The sequence below is a fragment of the Myotis nattereri genome (assembly GCF_964212035.1).
Source record: "Myotis nattereri genome assembly, chromosome: 18".
In the NCBI taxonomy this organism is placed as follows: domain Eukaryota; kingdom Metazoa; phylum Chordata; class Mammalia; order Chiroptera; family Vespertilionidae; genus Myotis; species Myotis nattereri.
Window position 1 is genome coordinate 13,970,867 of NC_138093.1, and position 19,440 is coordinate 13,990,306.

The following is a 19,440-nucleotide window of genomic DNA, read 5'->3' on the forward strand; positions in this document are numbered from 1 at the left end:
CCCGGTAGGGATATTACATGACGAGTTTTGCAGTTAAGGGAGAGGGGTTAGATTTCTAAAGCCTGACCCTCGCTCTGCTGTTGGTGATGGCACCCTTTCTGGAACCAGACCTACTCTCATATGTATATATAAACTCTCACTTGTTTGGGTTTCTTTTTGCAAAATAGCAGGAAAGAAAAATGCAGAAGGCAGATGAACCAGGCCACCCGGGTTAGGGTCTGAAGAGAGGAGAGATGAGGACCAAGCTGTTACTGTAAGGACAGTGTTAACATAAAAGCATTCAAACCTGTAGTGGACTTTGTGAGTTTATTTGTGCAAACAACTGCCAGGAAGTAGTATCTCAAGGATTGGGGTAATGCTCCAGGATAATGGTGGTTTCTCATCTATTTTTATACATTGCAATCAAAGGAGGGAACCTAGGTGGGTTACATGAAATCCATTGGTGATACATTAGAGAGGTGGGAGAAAGCAAAGCAGGGAAACCCCTGGGATTGGATTAAAGTAAAATGATAGATGCATACTTTGGTGGATGCAGGATAGTTACCAGTTGACAATTAACATAACAAGGACGGAATTTGTGGTATCTCCTGATGCCCAAGCAAGTTAACTTGTGCCCCAAGGGGTCTGGAAAAAGGGAAGTTACAAGTTACCCAGACATTTCAGGGATATGTTATCGCACATGCAAAGAGACAGATAGGCTCAGTTAAGATAAAGGTTGACCTTGTCAGTGAAGATACTGGCCTAGCATGTAACTACCCACCATAACTGCTTTTAGTTAAAGTTTAATTTTAGACCATCCTTTGTGGTTACTTTAGGTCTCTGAATTTGCAAGACTGCCATGCAGGCCTTCCCTGAGCTTGTCAGTTTAGGACGTGGCCCCTTTCTTCCACAACAGAAAGTGCCGACTGGCCTAGGGCCCTCTCCAAGCATCTTGGGAGAACTGTGGCAACCCTCGAGGGAGCGCACACAAAGAGAGTGGTTGGGGAGACAGCTTTGCTTTCCCCAGATCAGCAGCAGCACCATTCCTCTGGAGGCCACCTTGGCAGCCAGTTTGGAAGCACGGGAGGATCCGTGTTTGGAGGCCTGGTCTCCAACAGGGGCCTTCTGGGGTCCTACAGAACGGAGGAGAAGGGAAGGGCTTGCCCTGTGCAGGACTAAGTTCTATCAGGGTCCCAGTGGGCAAGAGCAGTAAGGGTTCTTTACTGCTTGTCAGCCAATCAGCTTCCTCAGGAACGCCTCCAGCTGGTCCTCATCCTTGATGCCCAGAAACTAGGTGCAACAGTTAAGAATGCGGATTTTTTCAACAGATAGAGTTACACATATGTTGATATATATGCGATTTGATATTATGCTGTTTTGTTGTAATGCTCCTTCGAATGACCACTTGTTCCGATCAATGACACACACGCTTTCTGGGCAGCACTTCAAAACGTACAAAGAAACGGAAAATTGGGTCACTGAATGGTCTGCCTCAAAACAAGAAACGTTCTATTGGGACGGAATCCACAAATTACCTGTAGCTAGCGATGGACATTACTTTGAATAAAGCACTTTTGATTTTTCTCTTGAAATTACCATGTTTTCTTTGATTACAATCTCTGCACTAGTAAAGGGTCAATCTTCATTATTAACCAGTAAAGGCTCAATCTGCATTATTAACCGCTATCCACACTATTAACCGCACACCCTAGTATAACGTTAACACGTTAAGCGCCATGTCATTCACCAGTGACCGACAGTATACTTTCGGTCTGGACCTGGTCGATCACTGGTGCAGCTAGCATATTGGTGAAATCAGACATCGTGGGCTAAACGGAAAGGAAGACAAAACAGGCTTGGCATTTAACCTGTTAAAACTGCTTAGCCTTAAAAACTTTTGTCCTGAGAAGTGCCCTTGACATGCTGGAGGTCTGAGCTGTGCATCCCTCCGTTCAGAAGGTTCCAAACCCCTCAAGATCAGTGGGTACCCCTCATCTCCAAGGCTCTGCAAACCCCACCACGCAGTCCTGGTGATTTGGCAGTACAATCCAGCCAGACCAGGTGATTTCATATCACCAGAGTCTACAAGTTTTAACATCCAGGATGGACCTGACTTTCAAGACAGTGTTGTCAACAGTAAGAAACCAGTGGTTGTAAATTTCCATGCACAGTGGTGTTGTCCATGCAAGATCCTGGGTCTAAGATTAGAGCTGGTGGCCATGCAGCAAGTACAGGTGGTGATGGCCAAGATAAAGGTAGATATTGATGACCACACAGACCTCGCCCCAGAGTATTGGCTGTGCCTCTCATGCTGGCCATCAAGAATGGGGACACGGCAGAAAAGTTTCTAGGCATCAAGGATGAGGAACAGCTGGTGAGAAAGCTAACCCCTGTCTTGTAAAACTACTGTTTGGAATTCTCTGCTATTTTTTAGACGGCCTCATCTACATTAATAAAAGAGAAAAATGGTAATTGGCGTACGACACTACCCTTTTCATTGGCTAATCAGGGCTATATGCAAATTAACTGCCAACTAAGATTGGCAGTTAACTGCCAACAAGATGGCGGTTAATTTGCATATGTAGGCAAAATGCAGGGAGGCGAAAGGGAAAGTAGGAAGAAGCCCCCTGCCACTGACAGTGATGGGAAACCCAGGGGGGAGCTAAGAGCTGGGCCCCAGGGCCCCAGGGCCAGCTTTGCCCTGCCCCCCAGCCATGATCAGAGAATCAGGCGCCTTTTCCGCCCTGGCCAGTGATAGCAGGAAGTAGGGGTGGAGCCAGCGATGGGAGGTGGGCACGGTCGAAGCTGGCAGTCCCAGGAGCTAGGGGTCCCTTGCCTGGGCCTAAAGCGAAGCCCACGATCGCGGGGCCCCGCTGCCCTAGGCCAGAGGTGTCAGGCCTGGGCAAGGGCGGAGCCTGAAACCGCGGGGAGCTGGGGGTCCCCTGCTCAGGCCTGACACTTCTGCCAGAGGCCTCAGGCCTAGTCAAGGGGCCGATCCGGTTATTGGTGATCGGAGGGTGATGAGGGTCAACTCCTCTGGCCCAGGCATCAGGCCTGGGTGGGGGACGGAACCGGGGATTGGGGGGATATGATGGTCCCCTTGCCCAGGCCTGAAGACTGGGTCAGAGGCGTCAGGCTTGGGCGGGGGGTGGAGCAAGCGATCAGAGGGAGATGGGGGTCCCCTGCCCAGGCATGATTCCTGGGCCAGAGGCCTCAGGCCTGGGCGGGGGTCAGAGCCAGTGATCGGGGGGAGATGGGGGTCCCCTGTCCAAGCCTGATACCTCTGGCGGAGGCGTCAGGCCTGGGCAAGAGGCCGATCAGGCAATCGGAGGGTGATGGGGGTCTACGCCTGAGAGCTCCCAGTATGTGAGAGGGGGCAGGCTGGGCTGAAGGACACTCCCCCCCTCCCCACACACACACACACACACACACACACACACACACACACACCAGTGCACGATTTTCGTGCACCGGGCCCCTAGTATTCTAATAAATAACTTAGCTTTCTAGCCTGCTTGAATAATAAGGAAGATAAATTTGGCGGTCTGACCCTGTAGGACAGAGACTAGATAGGCCCATACTCTCAATGCCATTCACTAGGAGGAGAGACAGAGAGACACATGCATATGAGAGAGACACATCCATTGCCTGCCTCCCTACTCACCCCGACCAGGGCAGGGACCCAGCCTGCAACCGAGGTACGTACATGCCCTTGACCGGAATTGAGCCCAGGGCCCTTCAATCTGTAGGCCCAAGCTCTATCCACCGAGCCCAACCTGCTAGGGCTATCTGTCACTCTTTTGTGTTGAAAAAGCTTACCTGTTTGAGGGTGAGCATACATGACCGAGAAGTCTGAATGGTATCGCTGTACATTAAGAGCCTGCTAAAGTCATTAGAGGAAGCGGTGACTTAGGTGAGTAGCCTAGACTAGGGATACCCAGCCACATTTACTTAGACTATTCTGCCTTTTGAAGCCTGAGGTTGAAATTAAAATTGGGTAGGGCATTTTACTTAAGTACTGGACTAAAGCGAAGTTACTCCTATGGAGACAACAAAACGTTCATAGTGATTCCAACCGGTTCCAGAAAGGGTGCCATCACCAACAGCAGAGCGAGGGTCAGGCTTTAGAAATCTAACCCCTCTCCCTTAACTGCAAAACTCGTCATGTAATATCCCTACCGGGAAACTTGCTATTTCGTTTGGATAATTACAAGGAGCCTCAACACTCGAGGGACCAAACTTCTGTCACCCTGTAGCTGCTTTTTGGGACACTGATAGTCAGTTGTTTATTAACAAAGGACTCTTACTTTGGCCCTCCTTTCTTGCCCGAGAGCTTCAGACAGAGAAACCTGCTTCAGGAAGGTCTTGGTCTGAAGATGCTGCCTTAGCTTACGTACTTGGCAATAAAGAAGAGGGCTTCAGGCGGGGACTGGCTAGGCTAGGGGTGAGAGACGTGACAAGCTCTTTCACGGAGAAGGTAGGTGGCTCTGAAAAGAGCCTTTGGGGGGGTGGGAGGGTCCATGCGTCCGACGACTCTTGCGAGCGCCGCGTCCCGGGCGGGACTCACTTGGAGCTGGTGTACTTGGTGACGGCCTTGGTGCCCTCGGACACGGCGTGCTTGGCCAGCTCGCCGGGCAGCAGCAGGCGCACGGCCGTCTGGATCTCCCGGGACGTGATGGTGGAGCGCTTGTTGTAATGCGCCAGGCGCGACGCCTCGCCGGCGATGCGCTCGAAGATGTCGTTGACGAAGGAGTTCATGATGCCCATGGCCTTGGACGAGATGCCGGTGTCGGGGTGGACCTGCTTGAGCACCTTGTACACGTAGATGGAGTAGCTCTCCTTGCGGCTGCGCTTGCGCTTCTTGCCATCCTTCTTCTGGGCCTTGGTGACCGCTTTCTTCGAGCCCTTCTTGGGCGCGGGAGCGGACTTGGCCGGCTCAGGCATAGCGGGAAGCACCAGCGGCAGAAAAAAAGACCAGGCACGCAAAGACAACAGCGGAACCGGGGCTACCGGAAGCGGCTCGGTACTTATAGAGGCTGTATGCAAATTAAGGTCCCGAGTACGCCGCGTTGTGATTGGCGGGCTTTCAGTGGCGCTCGTTTTGGGGTGGTGGCGAGAGTATGCAAATAAGTGTATTCTGCCTGCGCTCTCCTACTGGCCGTCAGGACAAAGCTGTGCGTTAGCCAATCAGAGTGCTCGGTGAACAATCGCCGTTCTGCCTATAAAAAGGTGAAAGGGAGCCGTTTAGGGCGACTTTCTCGGTCGTCAGTCGGGAGCTGCTCGCAGTGCTTGTGTCGCCGTCATGTCTGGTCGTGGCAAACAGGGAGGCAAGGCCCGCGCTAAGGCCAAGTCCCGCTCTTCCCGCGCCGGTCTCCAGTTCCCGGTGGGGCGTGTGCACCGTCTCCTGCGCAAGGGCAACTACGCCGAGCGGGTGGGAGCCGGCGCGCCGGTGTACATGGCGGCGGTGCTGGAGTACCTGACGGCCGAGATCCTGGAGCTGGCGGGCAACGCGGCCCGAGACAACAAGAAGACGCGTATCATCCCCCGTCACCTGCAGCTGGCCATCCGCAACGACGAGGAGCTCAACAAGCTGCTGGGCAAGGTCACCATCGCCCAGGGCGGCGTTTTGCCCAACATCCAGGCCGTGTTGCTCCCCAAGAAGACGGAGAGCCACCACAAGGCGAAGGGCAAGTGAGGCGGTGCAATGGCGCCCACCCAGCCCCCCGTTACGAAAGGGGCACCTGTGAAATCAAAAGGCTCTTTTCAGAGCCACCCACTCTTTCAAGTAAAAGAGCTGTTATTATCGTACCCAGTCTCCTCCGTCCCGACGCCCGCAGTAGCAAGTGCTAACCCTACCCGCATGCGCAGGGCTGGCGGGGCCAGCCATTTGCCTTCGCCTCCCAACCGCCCCTCTCTGCTCACGCCTCAAGCACTTCGCCACCTACACTAGGCGGGACGGGATGGCATGGCATGGCATGGGCCGGGCCGTAAACCTTAAGGACACGATCACGCCAGGTGAGGGTAACGAGCCTCTCGGGCGCCTCGGTTACAACAACGCCTCTGAGAGGCGACCCCCGGCGCGCAATTTCCCTCACCCCCGAGACCTATGCTCAGCACTCGTAGGGAGGCCCAGTAGGGAGGGGACATTCACTGACACGACACACCCCACCCCAGTCGGTAGGAGGGCGGATCGACCCGTTTTCGGGACTGTGGCGAACCTGGAGCTTGGCCTAACTGAGCCGACTATCGAAAGGTTCCCTGTTGTCTTTTTCCAAGCGAGAGGACGCCTTCCCGGCGGGGGTTAGGGCTTTCGGGGGCGGGGTCTTGTGCCTGGGGCAGGGGCGGACAATTTTCCGGTCCGAAAGGCGGGAAAAGCGGTCCTTCAGATTGACAAAGGGGCCTCCGGCGGCGGGGGGGCAAGGGGGGGCCGCGGAGGGGGCAGAAGGAAGATGGAAGCTCGACTCCGGCGTGGAAAGGAAGAGGGCATTGCGGATAGCGTGTCTTAGGGAGTGAAGGGCTACGGAGGGGCGTCCTGACAGTTGAGATTTTGAAAAGAAAAAGGACTCGGCCTGAAAGAAAGGAAAAACCAGGTAGAAAAAGCTGTTGGCAACCCCGAGAGTAGAAAGTGAGGCGATGGGGTGGGGGCAGGGCAGATTCTGCCCCAGCCAATCGGGCACGCCGGGGCGGGTGACGTCACAGCCAATGAACAGCCGGCGCGGGACTTTCAACTTTACCGTCCCGCCCAATCGGGAAAGGACTGTGGCTATAAAGGCGGCTGCGGCGGCCCGGGACCTCGCTACCGCTCCCGCCTTCGTGTCGTGCAGGTTGCGCCTCGCATCGCCATGGCCCGTACGAAGCAGACCGCCCGGAAGTCGACCGGTGGCAAGGCTCCGCGCAAGCAGCTGGCCACCAAGGCGGCCCGCAAGAGCGCGCCGGCCACGGGCGGCGTGAAGAAGCCGCACCGCTACCGGCCGGGCACCGTGGCCCTGCGCGAGATCCGGCGCTACCAGAAGTCGACCGAGCTGCTGATCCGCAAGCTGCCTTTCCAGCGCCTGGTGCGCGAGATCGCGCAGGACTTCAAGACCGACCTGCGCTTCCAGAGCTCGGCCGTCATGGCGCTGCAGGAGGCGAGCGAGGCCTACCTGGTGGGGCTGTTCGAGGACACCAACCTGTGCGCCATCCACGCCAAGCGCGTCACCATCATGCCCAAGGACATCCAGCTGGCCCGCCGCATCCGCGGGGAACGGGCCTAAGGAAGAAGTGCGCGCTCGGTCCCAGGTTCCATCGCACCCAAAAAGGCTCTTTTCAGAGCCACCCACAGCTGCACTGAGAAGCTGTAGCGCTTGGGCCTCCGTGTACCCATGCTCGGGGCGGGGAGTGGGAGGGGCGGCACGGAGGGTGGGTGGTAAGCTCCAGGCGTTAGTTAGTCCCTTCTGCCGGTCGCCATCGGGGATGGCACTCGGCCACCTCGAGGTGTGCGCCCGAAACATGGCCGCTCCTCGGACAGCCGTGCCTGCTGGCGCTCTCGTGGGCGGTCTCGCCGGGAGCACTCACGACCCACAGCGCAGCCGGGACGCCTCCCGACAGCCTGGTGACGCGCCCCGCCCCCTCCCGAAATGGCCTTCTCACCCGATGCGGCTCTCGGCCTGGGGACGAACACGTCGCCCCCTCTGTCCCCAGGGCTGTGCTCCTTTTAGCAAATCCCCGGCCCTAGGTGGGGGCGGGGCGAAGCCTGTGTGGACACGGCCTGTGGGCCACTTGGGAGCTGGGTTCGCAACGGACCAGGTCCGCAGAGGGAGGCTCCCCGCACACCCACCGCCAAGGAGGCCCTGAAGGCTTCCACCTGTGTCCGGCTGCTCTGCACACACGTGGTTTTTCCACTTTTCCCTAAAGCTCCCTTTGCCTCTCGATGTGTCCGCAAAGGGGAGAGCAGTGAAGGGACTGGCCCCCCCCCCCCGCCCCCCCCCTGCTTCAGGGTCACCGCAATTGCCAGAGCGCGCCCCTCGCTCTCGGCCCAGTCCCTTAGTACCTGCGTGGGGAGGCCTCGGTGCAGGCTTGTGTCTCTTGACTCGGGTCTGGACCCCGGGGTTAGCAAGTACTGGTGACTTCAGAGGTGTGGCTTCAGGGGGGCACCTCAAGGCAAACCTTGCGGGGACTAGACCCACACGGGCCTTTCGGAGATAGTCTGAGGCTCTCGGGTGCGTGACTTGCCCAGGATCTCAGGTCCGGGAGCCAAGTAGCTGAGCAGGCCCTGAACCCTGAGTTGCCCCTGTCAGGTATCCGTCCTCGCCATATCCTCTGCCTGACCCCCAGAGGCCACTGCTTTCGTCTACCAGCCTCTACTACCCCCTCCCTCCCTCCTTCCCTCCCTCCCCGCTGACTCACAGGAAGCCTCCCCGTCCTCGTGCTCCTGTCACAGTCAAGGAGCCTGTCACACTCTCGCTGAAAAATTTCCAACCTCCTTCCCAATTCCCTTCGGAATGAAGTCCCCAGTCTGTTCCTGAATTCAGATAATCTGGGGAGGACCAACTGCTTTTATATCCCCAAAGAGGCCCCATCCGGCCGTGCTGACAACTTTCTGGGGATGGGGTAGAGGCTTGGGGTGTGGTCAGGGGCTGAGAGGGAGGCACATACAGAAAGGCAGGAAGAGGGGGAAGGATGGCCCAGAAGAAAAAGGGGATGGGTGACAGCTCTAGGGTCCTCCCTGCTATAAAGGGGTGAGAGGGGAGACAGCCTGGTTAAGGCTGGAGGTCCTTTATGGTTAACGTATATACAGAGAAGGCTCAGCCTCCACCACACCCCCACCCTTCATTCCTGTCCAACTGATCCGTTCCTGTAAAAATGGGCATTCAGAGAATGCAATGCCAGCACTGTCCTGATTGGCTGGACCCGCACACCGACCGCTGCTGGACCCCGCGGATTGGTCAGTAATTGTCCAAATGCGGATACAGCTGCTCGGCCCCCCCTGGACGGGGAAGGCTGCGGTCTGGTTGTCAGAACGCAAGGCCGGCACGGAGAAGGGCCGGCTCGGCAAGCAGGAAGCAAAGCACCCGGCATTGCCTGTCTAAGCGTGTCACTGTTAAAACAGAGGGGCAGCTTCAAGAACGCCTTACCCTGCCCTAAAGGAGGCTTGGGGGGCGCGCTCGTGCCCACGTCCTAAAGGTGCCCAGCTCCCCAAGGACTCTCTGGGTGGCCCTAAAAAGGACCTTTAGGGTTGCCGCACGCGTGAGCCCGCAACAGGCTTAGCCGCCGAACCCGTACAGGGTGCGGCCCTGCCGCTTCAGCGCGTACACCACGTCCATGGCGGTGACCGTCTTGCGCTTGGCGTGCTCCGTGTAGGTGACGGCGTCCCGGATCACGTTCTCCAGGAACACCTTCAGCACCCCCCGCGTCTCCTCGTAGATGAGGCCCGAGATCCGCTTGACACCCCCGCGCCGAGCGAGGCGGCGGATGGCGGGCTTGGTGATGCCCTGGATGTTGTCTCTCAGGACTTTGCGGTGACGCTTGGCGCCGCCTTTGCCCAGGCCTTTCCCGCCTTTGCCTCTGCCGGACATGCCTGCTCCTACCGCGAGGCGAACCCACCCGGCGCCGTGCCGCGAGGGGAGCTCGGCCCCCTGATATACGAGGCCGTCGGACCGGATTGAAAACCGCGAGCGGTCGCCATGGTCCCCGCCCCTCCGCCGTTTCTCTCCCCGCCCCCAACCCCCGCCCTCAGCCCGCCCTCTAGCGGACACTATCCGCCACGGTCCCGGGAGAATTCGGATCCCAAGGCCAGGCTTCCGGATTCCACAGCTGTTTTCGTCTCCTCGCCATCTGTGGGCTCCCCCGGCCCAGGCATTACACTGGCGAAGAGAAAAGGTCGGGGGGCGGGGGGAAGACCAGGAGAGGAGCAAATACGACCCCAGAGGGCGCAAGCTCCGGGCTTCATCCCAACAAGAGGATCCCAGGCTCCAAACAGTAAGCAAAGACAACGGCAACAAAAGCTGTTTCCCATCAGTAGACCGACGCCCGGCCGGACGAGCCCATCGCCAGGGCGGCCGGCACCTGGGCCGGAGGGGGAGGCGGACGTCGTCCCAACGCCCAGGTTTACTCTCCCTTTTGTTGGTGCGGATGCCCATCCGTCCAAGACCTACCGCCTGGCTCCTCCGAATGTGACGGCATTTGGAGGCAGGGCCTTCAAAAAGGCGATGAGGTGAAAGTGGGGTCACTAGGGTGGGCCCCGATCCAGCGTGAGTCGTGTCCTTATGAAAAGAGAGGATCCGGCCCTAACCGGTTTGGTTCAGCGGATAGAGCGTCGGCCTGCGCACCTAAGGGTCCCAGGTTCGATTCTGGTCAAGGGCATGTACCTTGGTTGCGGGCATATCCCCAATAGGAGGTGTGCAGGAGGCAGCTGATCGATGTTTCTTACTCTATCCCTCTCCCTTCCTCTGTGTAAAAAACCAATAAAAGTTATTAAAAAAAGGGGGGGGGGGAGAGGATCCGGCCACAGACAACACAGCGCGGCAACTGTGGGGGGACAGGGAGAACCTAGCCATCTGCAGGCCAAGCAGCGACCTCAGCAGGAACCTAAATTTGGAGGGGCCCTTTTCCCGTCCTCCTGCCAATTTTTGGTGTTTCTTCTTGATATCTCTTGCTCTTTGAGAAATGAAATAAGTGCCTAGCACTTACCCCTCCTTCCCGCTCTGCATTGGGGAGTATATTTTTTTAAACGTTCTCCTAGATTGAAGCTCACACTTAGAACCACTAGTTTAGTCGGTGGGCACGTCGTCCCCCCCCTTCTCCTATTTGATTTCGCTTTCAATCTTTAATGTTCTCCAGAGTCAGCGAGGATCAGATATTTTAAATCTACCTTGCTTTTAATGTTAAAAACACACATCAGACAATGGTGATATTTGCAATAGAAATGCTATCACTTGCAACTGAGATTGTAATTTAAATGAAATATCTGGAACACTGAGCCCTCTGATTTATTTCTCACCTGGACAGCTTCACAAACGTCATTCTTGCCGCTGACTTCCCCTGGTGCTCCTCCCCCACCCCATCACTGTGTATCAATAGGATGTCAGACATTGTCTATATTCAGATGTCTGTATTTAAAGCCTGACACAAGCCCCACCTCAACAGCCATGTTCTCCTTCCCAGATTCCCAGCAGGCAGTTGCTTGTGTCATTAAGATTCCTATTGTAATTATTGTCTACATTTCTTCACTCTATTTTATTTTTATTGTTGTCTACATTTTTTATCATACTGTTACAGGATTCCAGGGCAATAGGAATAGGGAAATTGAGAAAGGAAAGTTAAGGCCAAACAGTATGGGAAATTTGCAGCCAGTTTGTAAATAATAAGCCATTCTCTTCCCCAGCCAAAGACACTTGAGAGCAAATGATCAAAAGCCTCCCTAACAAGAGAATGCAGGAATAGAGGGGGAAGGGGAAAGAGGAAAAAAAGGGGCAGTTTTACTCCCTAAGCCAGTGGTTCTCGGCCGGAGGCCGGTCCATCCTTGTTGCTTGACACAGTCGCTGTAGGGAAGAAACATCTGCACAGCATATGTTTCAAGGTACCTGGCGTATTCGGCATACTGTTCTTAATATGTTTGCTCCCCCTTTTTGAGCACTCTGTGCTCTATAACTAGAACCACCTCCCTGAGAAAGGTTGTTTCCCCAGGTGGGGATTTTTCCCTGGAGTTAGGGATTAACAGGACTAAGGAAGAGAATAAATCATAAATCCCCCTACTGTTACAGAAATACCATGTACTACTTATGAAGAACTTGGACTAAGACTGTTGGCAATAAGTTTGGGACTTGTTGGGCCCACATCCCCAGGGGTCTGCCCACCAGGGAAAGCACCAAAGCCTATACCCCTGGAGACCCACCGATACAGGGCAGTCCCAGGAAAGGCAAGCAGCGAGGCTGGGAGGACATAACCTTTACTGGGTAGGAAAATCTCCTTCAGTCACTTCCTCGTAGCTTATCAGTAGAGCAGTAGAATAGTGACCTTGGAATAGCTCTTATAATGGAACACAGCAATTAACCTAGACAAGATTAAAATCAACAGAACTAGATAGAGACAGGATTTTTGGCAAAGGTCAGATAAGAAGCTATGGAAATGAAACAAGGGATTGTAGAAGGTTACCCAAAACATACCATGATGTGATTATAGAGGCATGCTTATAGGATCAGATGGTATAAATACAGATGTACCAGGGCAATAAAAAGAGAACCTGGCTATGCTTATCAACTGAACACTGTCTTTGTGTCATTCCTTCTTCACCGACTCCGTCCACACCTTTGGGGAACCCCTGGACCCGCTGGGGCTGGACCCCAACAGTTCTCAACCTGTGGGTCGCAACCCCTTTGGCGGTCGAAGGACCCTTTCACAGGGGTCGCCTAAGACCATCCTGCATATCAGATATTTACATTACGATTCACAACAGTAGCAACATTACAGTTATGAAGTAGCAACGAAAATAATTTTATGGTTGGATCACAACATAAGGAACTGTATTTAAAGGGCCAGAAGGTTGAGAACCACTGCCCTAAGCAGAGAAGCCAGCAGTCTCAAGGATTGGCAAGGTAAAATTGCCAGGTGCTTCTCATGAATTCTGGGAAGGACACAGAAAGTAGAACGAGACCTTGAGAATTTAATCTATACCAGCAGAGGAATTTTGAGACCTACAGACAGGATATAGAACCCCTTGGACTCCCACCCAACTTGCTCTTCAGATTAGCTGAGTGCCTGGAGGCGCTTCATAAGCCAGATGTATAGATTTGCTTCTTTAATAATGTTTCTTGATTTAATAAACTGGCTTAATCACAATTCAATCAAGTTCTCTCGTATGAAAAAGAAGTCATTTATATGAGAAGACAAGGATTGAGGTTGGGGACAGCCCCATCTGACTGAGGGATTGGGGGGAGACTGATAACACCTCTCTGGTGTCAGTAAGAGGTGGCCCTAGCAATACTGAATATGCTGCCTTGTGGTATTTAACCATACATAGAAGTATATATGCATGTAGGTATGTATGTATTTTATGTATTCTTTTTCTTTCCCATTCTAATTAGCTCCTAAGGGGCCAGTAGACTTGCTGACATCTCCATTGCCAAGCCCCATGTTTTAAACCTAGTTCCCCTTCAAAGTGTTTGACAAGTCAAATGTAGAGACCAATAAAGCAATAGCTGGCTTTTCTTTTGAGAACGGAGTTTTTTTCCTCTTCACTATATATATGCTAAGTTTAGCTGTAAACTTATGAGCATAGAATGCAAAGAAAGTCTTTACTTGAAAATGTAGTAACTGCAAAATTTAGGCTTAAGAATTAGAGGTATGGGTGTACATTTCAATTCAAATCAAGAAAATTTAGAAGCAGTAGTACAGAGAATGACGCTGTATTCTTTTTTTTTTTTTAAATATATTTTATTGATATTTTACAGAGAGGAAGGAAGAGAGACAGAGAGTCAGAAACATCGATGAGAGAGAAACATCGATCAGCTGCCTCCTGCAAATCTCCCACTGGAGATGTGCCCGCAACCCAGATACATGCCCTTGACCGGTATCGAACCTGGGACCTTTCAGTCCGCAAGCCGACGCTCTATCCACTGAGCCAAACCGGTTTTGGCGACGCTGTATTCTTTACTGTGCTAACATAGAATAAATAGCTTTTGCCTTCTCAGTGATTCAATTGTGCTTTCTTTACTTATGGTGGGTATGTGCCCACAGGCCTCTCATTCTAAGCTACACAAGTCACATGCCTGAATTGTTACTTGAAGACTTGCTTTCAAGACATTAAGGTTATTAGTTTGCTTTTACGGCATATTGTCTCTGCATCTGTATCTTTACAATATTGTCACTGAAAAACAGTATCTCATAGGTCCCTGACAAGTTTTCTTGAATGTAGTACCAAAAAAATGAAAAGCTAAAACATGCAAGGTACAGCAAATCCCCACGAGGGGCCTCTTTATGGAAAAAAAACACACAAAACACAGGAAACCAAGAAAATTTTCATACGCTGGTTAGACAACTGCCAATTATTTCACTACTGCACTAGTAACATACAGGGTACGGTGAAAGTAGCTTTACAGTTTAGCACACAAGCTTATTGTATTTTTTCTTACTGGATTGATTTCTATACGAACAACTAAACCCTACTTTCACCCCACCCTGTATTTGGATGATTGATGACTGGATTTAACTTTGCGAGAGCTCTTGCACTTGCACCTTTTCAAGAGAGCAGTGTAGCATCACAAAACACCAGCCTGTGTTCAGGTCCCTAAAGCCACCGGGCTCACTCCCTTCATGGCAGAGGTGGGAAGTGAAGCACCAATTAAAGAGGCTCAAAAATCACCAGGAGAGAATTGCCGTGCAAATACTGTTCTGGACCCAGTTAATAACACGCAAAGTAAACAAATGATTTAACCTGGAGAACAATGTTTAGAATTGAAAAAAGGAAGAACCAAATTTTAAGGTCTTAGTAAAATGCGGATAGTGCTTCAGGCAGTACGCCCATTCCCCCCTAGCCCCCTCCCACACACACACCCTTAACCCCAAGTGGCAAAGGTAGTTATCCAAACTGCCCAAACGAGTGTCCAGCTCTTCCTAGGACTCTATGGGTGGCCCTAAAAAGGGCCTTTAGAATTGGTGCACGTGAGGCCGCAGCAGAGGTCTAACCTCCGAACCCGTACAGGGTGCGACCCTGCCGCTTCAGGGCGTACACCACGTCCATGGCGGTGACCGTCTTGCGCTTGGCGTGCTCCGTGTAGGTGACGGCGTCCCGGATCACGTTCTCCAGGAACACCTTCAGCACCCCCCGCGTCTCCTCGTAGATGAGGCCCGAGATCCGCTTGACACCCCCGCGCCGAGCGAGGCGGCGGATGGCGGGCTTGGTGATGCCCTGGATGTTGTCTCTTAAGACTTTGCGGTGACGCTTGGCACCACCCTTGCCTAAGCCTTTACCGCCCTTGCCTCTTCCAGACATGGCTACCGGGACCTGAAAACACAAGCCTTGGTCCGGGTGCGCCCAGCTCAGGCCTTAATATACAAGACCATCGGACCAGATTGGAAACCTCAAGCGCGCGGGCGGGAAGCAGCCGAGGTTGTCCCCGCCCCTCCCCCGTTTCTCTTCCCTACGTGCCCCACCCCCTTCTCCACGCCCCACGCCGCCCCCCAACGGACACCACCTGCCACAGTCCCGAGAGAATTCTGATTCCAAAGCCAGGCTTCCGGATTCCACAGCTGTTTTCGTCGTTTTCTAGTCGTCTGGGCTCCCCCGAGGAGTTAAATTTAGGCGAAGAGGAAAGGTTTTTCTGAGTTAAAATCCTGGCGAACTACCTGGGGACCGAGCATTTTGCCCAAGGACATCCAGCTGGCCCGCCGCATCCGCGGGGAGCGGGCTTAAAGCGGACGGCTTTAAGGAGACGACTCAAAGGCTCTTTTCAGAGCCGCCCACCTTTAGAAAAGCACCGTATCATCTTCCCACTGAGCCATCTCGCATCGTACACCGGTGTTGTGGGCGGAGGGTGTATTAGTATTTGTCAGTTAATATCCTTGGGCCTGCTGACCGGGACTAGACGGAACAGCAGAGGCGAGATTGCTGGTTGACTTCAAGCCTGCAACACCATTCTTATTAAAAACTTGAAAAAGAGTAGAATCGGCTACCAGCCGTTCACAATATATTCAGAGGTGGTTTTACAAATCTGAACACAAATTGGCGGCGCCTTTTGAAGGTCATAAGTAATTCCCAATGCTAGCTTTCAACTCGTTCTGGTTCCTGGAATCGTGCCGGACGTTAGGCAAAATGCTCAATTACCAGGTAGTTCGCCAGGATTTTAACTCATTTTAAAAAAGGAAGGTGGGCCTGCCTGCTTCCTAGTCAGAGCATGTCGGGCCCCTGTGTCTCAAGGTTGTTGTTTTTCCTTAATTGCATTTTGTTGGCTCCATTTTAATTTCTTCTTTAACAATAAACAGCTGGGACCATCCCAAAGACAAGCCATGCACACAACTGTAGTCATGTATCTGCAAAGCATCGAATTAAATGCACGCTTTTGTCGCGTCAAAAAAAAAAAAGGTGGGGGGTTAAGAGACATTGTGCCGAGTCCTGAGATGTGAAAGATCCCGAGGACTGGCGGGTGTAGAGGCAAGTTTTCTTTAAAAAATTAGGAACCCTTTTCCTTGCTTTGTATTTGAAAACTACATAAATCCCATTTCTAATTCAGTATTTTCACTGCATAACACAGGTGGCGTAAACGGGAATGGGAATGTCTGGGGAATACCGGGGGAGGGGGGGGGGGGGACAGTTCCAATGTGAGCTAAGGTATTGTTCCAAAAATCAAAACCGATTTCCACAAAGCACAGGACGAAACGATGGAAAAATAAGAGAAAGTTTAACTTGTATTCAGCTGGCGCTGCAAATCTCTTCCACACACGACTACAAGAAAAGGGAAAAGCAACAGCAAAACAGATCCCAAACTGGAAACTACAGCTTGATACAATTTCCTGGTTAGGTGAAGTAGGACATTTTGATTGGCTCGCAAGGCTTTAGTTCTAATGACCACTGAGAGAGCGTGAGCAGCGTCTTACTCACAAGGGCTCTGCCTCTATGACGTCACTGTTGGAAATTAACCAATGAAAACGCAGTACGGTTCGAGTCTCATTTGCATATCGGCCCTATAAGTAGCTCACAACCAAGTCGCTGGTAATCGCGGTTGGTTCAATTCGTGAGAGGTTCTTCCTTCCGAAGATGCCGGACCCAGCGAAGTCTGCTCCTGCTCCCAAGAAGGGCTCCAAGAAGGCTGTGACCAAAGTGCAGAAGAAGGATGGCAAGAAGCGCAAGCGCAGCCGCAAGGAGAGCTACTCCGTGTACGTGTACAAGGTGCTGAAGCAAGTCCATCCGGACACCGGCATCTCGTCCAAGGCCATGGGCATCATGAACTCCTTCGTCAACGACATCTTCGAGCGCATCGCCGGCGAGGCGTCGCGCCTGGCGCATTACAACAAGCGCTCCACCATCACGTCCCGGGAGATCCAGACGGCCGTGCGCCTGCTGCTGCCCGGCGAGCTGGCCAAGCACGCGGTGTCCGAGGGCACCAAGGCCGTCACCAAGTACACCAGCTCCAAGTAAGACGCACAGGAGACGCGATAGGACAACCACTTTACCCCAAAGGCTCTTTTCAGAGCCACTTCAGTTGTTGGAGAAGCAGCTGTAAGCACTTGTTGCGAGGCTGGTAAGCTTCTGGTTGCCTGGAGCGGGGGGCGGGTTCCCACGGTCACGTGTGTATTGGGGCCCAGGGCTAAGTTGGGGCTGTAAGTTACCACGAGCCTCCTGAGGCTCTCCTGTAACTGGCGGGACCCTGCGTGGTAACAGGTTTACCTCCTACCGACCCTATTTCCATGGTTCTCGATGGGCGCTTAAGTACACAAGGCATGGAGTGGGATTTTTTTCCTTTTCCCCTAAGTGTGTTTTGACATAAACTTACTGGGTCTTACTCGAGCGTGTATGGACAGGAAGATTTACTCTCCACTGGTTTTTATTCTAGCTACTACTAATTGTCTTTAGCTCATTTTATCCAATAAAACCATATTCTCTAGTTTATTGGCCTACAAAGTAAGTCCACACTTGGCTATCTCCCACTTTCCTGTCTAGTAACTCAACCTGCCAGAAGCCGGTCCATCCTTGCTGCTTGACACAGGCGCTGCAGGGAAGAAACACCTGCACAGCATAAGTTTCCAGGGACCTGGCGTATTATATGGCATACTGTTATATGTTTGCTCCCTTTCTTGGCGCTGTGTGTTTTAACCAAGGTCACCTCTCCGAGAAAGGTGGTTTCCCCAGGTAGGGATTTTTCCCTGAAGTTAGGGAGGGAATAAAACCCCTTAACTAAGTGCCAGGCGGGTAGTTAATCACTTTACGAACACTCACGCTTAAGCTACATATCTTTACTCCCTGGAATGGAGATCAGAAACGCCCTAACCTTTGGAATAGAAATTGACAGGATTAAAACCAGCTGGTATAAATACAGATGTAATAAGACAATAAAACACAGAACCTGGCTGGAGAACCAATTATGCTGATCAACTGAACGCTGCCTCCATTTCATTCATTCTTCGCCGACTCCATCCACACCTATGGGTAACCCCTGGACCTGCTGGGGCTGGACCCCAACATCAACCAGCCATTTTGTCCCCCGTTCCATGGGACATTGGGCAATTAGCCAGAGATTGCTTGCCAGCACTTGGGGGGATACTGTTAGCATCTATTGAGGTGGTTCTCAACCTTGGCTGCACATTAGAGTCACCTGGGAATCTTTTTAGAATCCTCAGTTCTGGGCCTCATCCTCCAGAAATTTCTTTGTTATGGGGTGAAGCCACAGCATTAGTTAACAAAGACACAATTTCCAGAGGATGAGGCCCAGAAATCAGGATTTTAAAAAGATTCCCAGGTGATTCTCATGTGCAGCCAAGGTGGAGAACCACTGATTTGGTGGGTGCTAGCATTTAGTTGCCAGGGAGCAGCCTCATAACCAATAATCACCTGGCCCAAAATGTCGCCTTTCCTGCGTAGTGAGAGAAACCACAGACCAAACAACCTTCAGAGCATTTATTTAATCCTTAATTCCGTCAAACCTTTCCTCACTACCCAACCAATATTGCTCTTAGTGGAAGCTGAGCAGTAAACAGGCTTGGACACCTCCACAGGAAAATTGTCTTTTCTGCAACAAACTTTCCTGGTTTCTAAGAACCACTTTGGTGAGATCTTTCCAGGTGACGTTCCTAAATTTCCTGGGGAGGTGGTTTTTAGTGCTCCCAGGTGTTCTGTGTTTTGTGTGTGTGTGTGTGTGTGTGTGTGTAACATTTTATTTCAGAAAGGAAGGGAAGGGGTGAGAACATCAATGATGAAAGGACCATTGATTGGCTGCCTCCTGCACAAACCACGCTGGTTCTCCAGCCAGGTTCTGTGTTTTATTGTCTTATTACATCTGTATTTATACCAGTTGATTTTAAGGACCTCTCTGTTCAAAACCTGCATAACAATAATTCAAGACTAATCATGACAAAGGCTGGTGGATGTTTTACCAAATAAAATATATCTTTGAGGCAAAAGGAAAATCTGTCTCCAATTCACTTGAATCAGGCTTTGAAATTAAGCCATTCTTGATCAATTTGGGGGAGTTTACATAACTTTCTGTTTTAATGAATTCTAACATTTTATTAGAGGAGTTCAAACTTATATCTAGTTAAAACTTGTATAAATTGGGCCATAATATTATATTTTTCATTGATAAATCACATTCTCAGTGAGTCATCCTTCCCCGGCCAGTACCAGACCACAAGAAGCAAGGGCAAGATGACTACACTGAGAATCTAAAATCTCCAGTGAAAGAAGTCATATACAGCACATTTCATGGTAGGAAATTTTACTCAATAAGTGAGGAAATTAGCTTCTTATCATCTTTAACCCATCTTACCGAATAA

General features: G+C 52.0%; 6 protein-coding genes across 6 annotated transcripts; 3 read left to right on the plus strand and 3 right to left on the minus strand.

Moving 5' to 3' along the window:
• Positions 1–4,542: 4,542 nt before the first annotated feature.
• Positions 4,543–4,923, minus strand: LOC308533725 (histone H2B type 2-E; the record flags this gene model as incomplete). Its single annotated transcript, XM_081111820.1, has 1 exon — positions 4,543–4,923. The coding sequence occupies one exon, from the start codon at positions 4,921–4,923 to the stop codon at positions 4,543–4,545; it is 381 nt and encodes a 126-aa protein (XP_080967946.1).
• A 329-nt stretch (positions 4,924–5,252) lies between these two features.
• Positions 5,253–5,780, plus strand: LOC308533778 (histone H2A type 2-A). The gene has a single exon (XM_081111891.1). It carries the CDS (start codon positions 5,282–5,284, stop codon positions 5,672–5,674), a length of 393 nt encoding a protein of 130 aa, XP_080968017.1. The 5' UTR covers positions 5,253–5,281; the 3' UTR covers positions 5,675–5,780.
• Positions 5,781–6,821: 1,041 nt separating this feature from the next.
• LOC308534419 (histone H3.2) lies at positions 6,822–7,232 on the plus strand (the record flags this gene model as incomplete). The annotated part of the gene is made up of 1 exon (XM_081112915.1): positions 6,822–7,232. One exon carries the CDS (start codon positions 6,822–6,824, stop codon positions 7,230–7,232), a length of 411 nt encoding a protein of 136 aa, XP_080969041.1.
• Positions 7,233–9,221: 1,989 nt separating this feature from the next.
• On the minus strand, positions 9,222–9,533 carry LOC308533797 (histone H4; the record flags this gene model as incomplete). Its single annotated transcript, XM_081111917.1, has 1 exon — positions 9,222–9,533. One exon carries the CDS (start codon positions 9,531–9,533, stop codon positions 9,222–9,224), a length of 312 nt encoding a protein of 103 aa, XP_080968043.1.
• Positions 9,534–14,635: 5,102 nt separating this feature from the next.
• Positions 14,636–14,947, minus strand: LOC308534156 (histone H4; the record flags this gene model as incomplete). Its single annotated transcript, XM_081112504.1, has 1 exon — positions 14,636–14,947. The coding sequence occupies one exon, from the start codon at positions 14,945–14,947 to the stop codon at positions 14,636–14,638; it is 312 nt and encodes a 103-aa protein (XP_080968630.1).
• A 1,724-nt stretch (positions 14,948–16,671) lies between these two features.
• LOC308533708 (histone H2B type 2-F) lies at positions 16,672–17,145 on the plus strand. Its single transcript, XM_081111798.1, has one exon. The coding sequence runs from the start codon at positions 16,709–16,711 to the stop codon at positions 17,087–17,089; it is 381 nt and encodes a 126-aa protein (XP_080967924.1). The 5' UTR covers positions 16,672–16,708; the 3' UTR covers positions 17,090–17,145.
• Positions 17,146–19,440: the final 2,295 nt, after the last annotated feature.

What these genes read in the sequence shown, in the direction of transcription:
- LOC308533778 (XM_081111891.1), top strand. Translation starts at nt 5,282, where the DNA reads ATGTCTGGTCGTGGCAAACAGGGAGGCAAGGCCCGCGCTAAGGCCAAG.
- LOC308533708 (XM_081111798.1), top strand. Translation starts at nt 16,709, where the DNA reads ATGCCGGACCCAGCGAAGTCTGCTCCTGCTCCCAAGAAGGGCTCCAAG.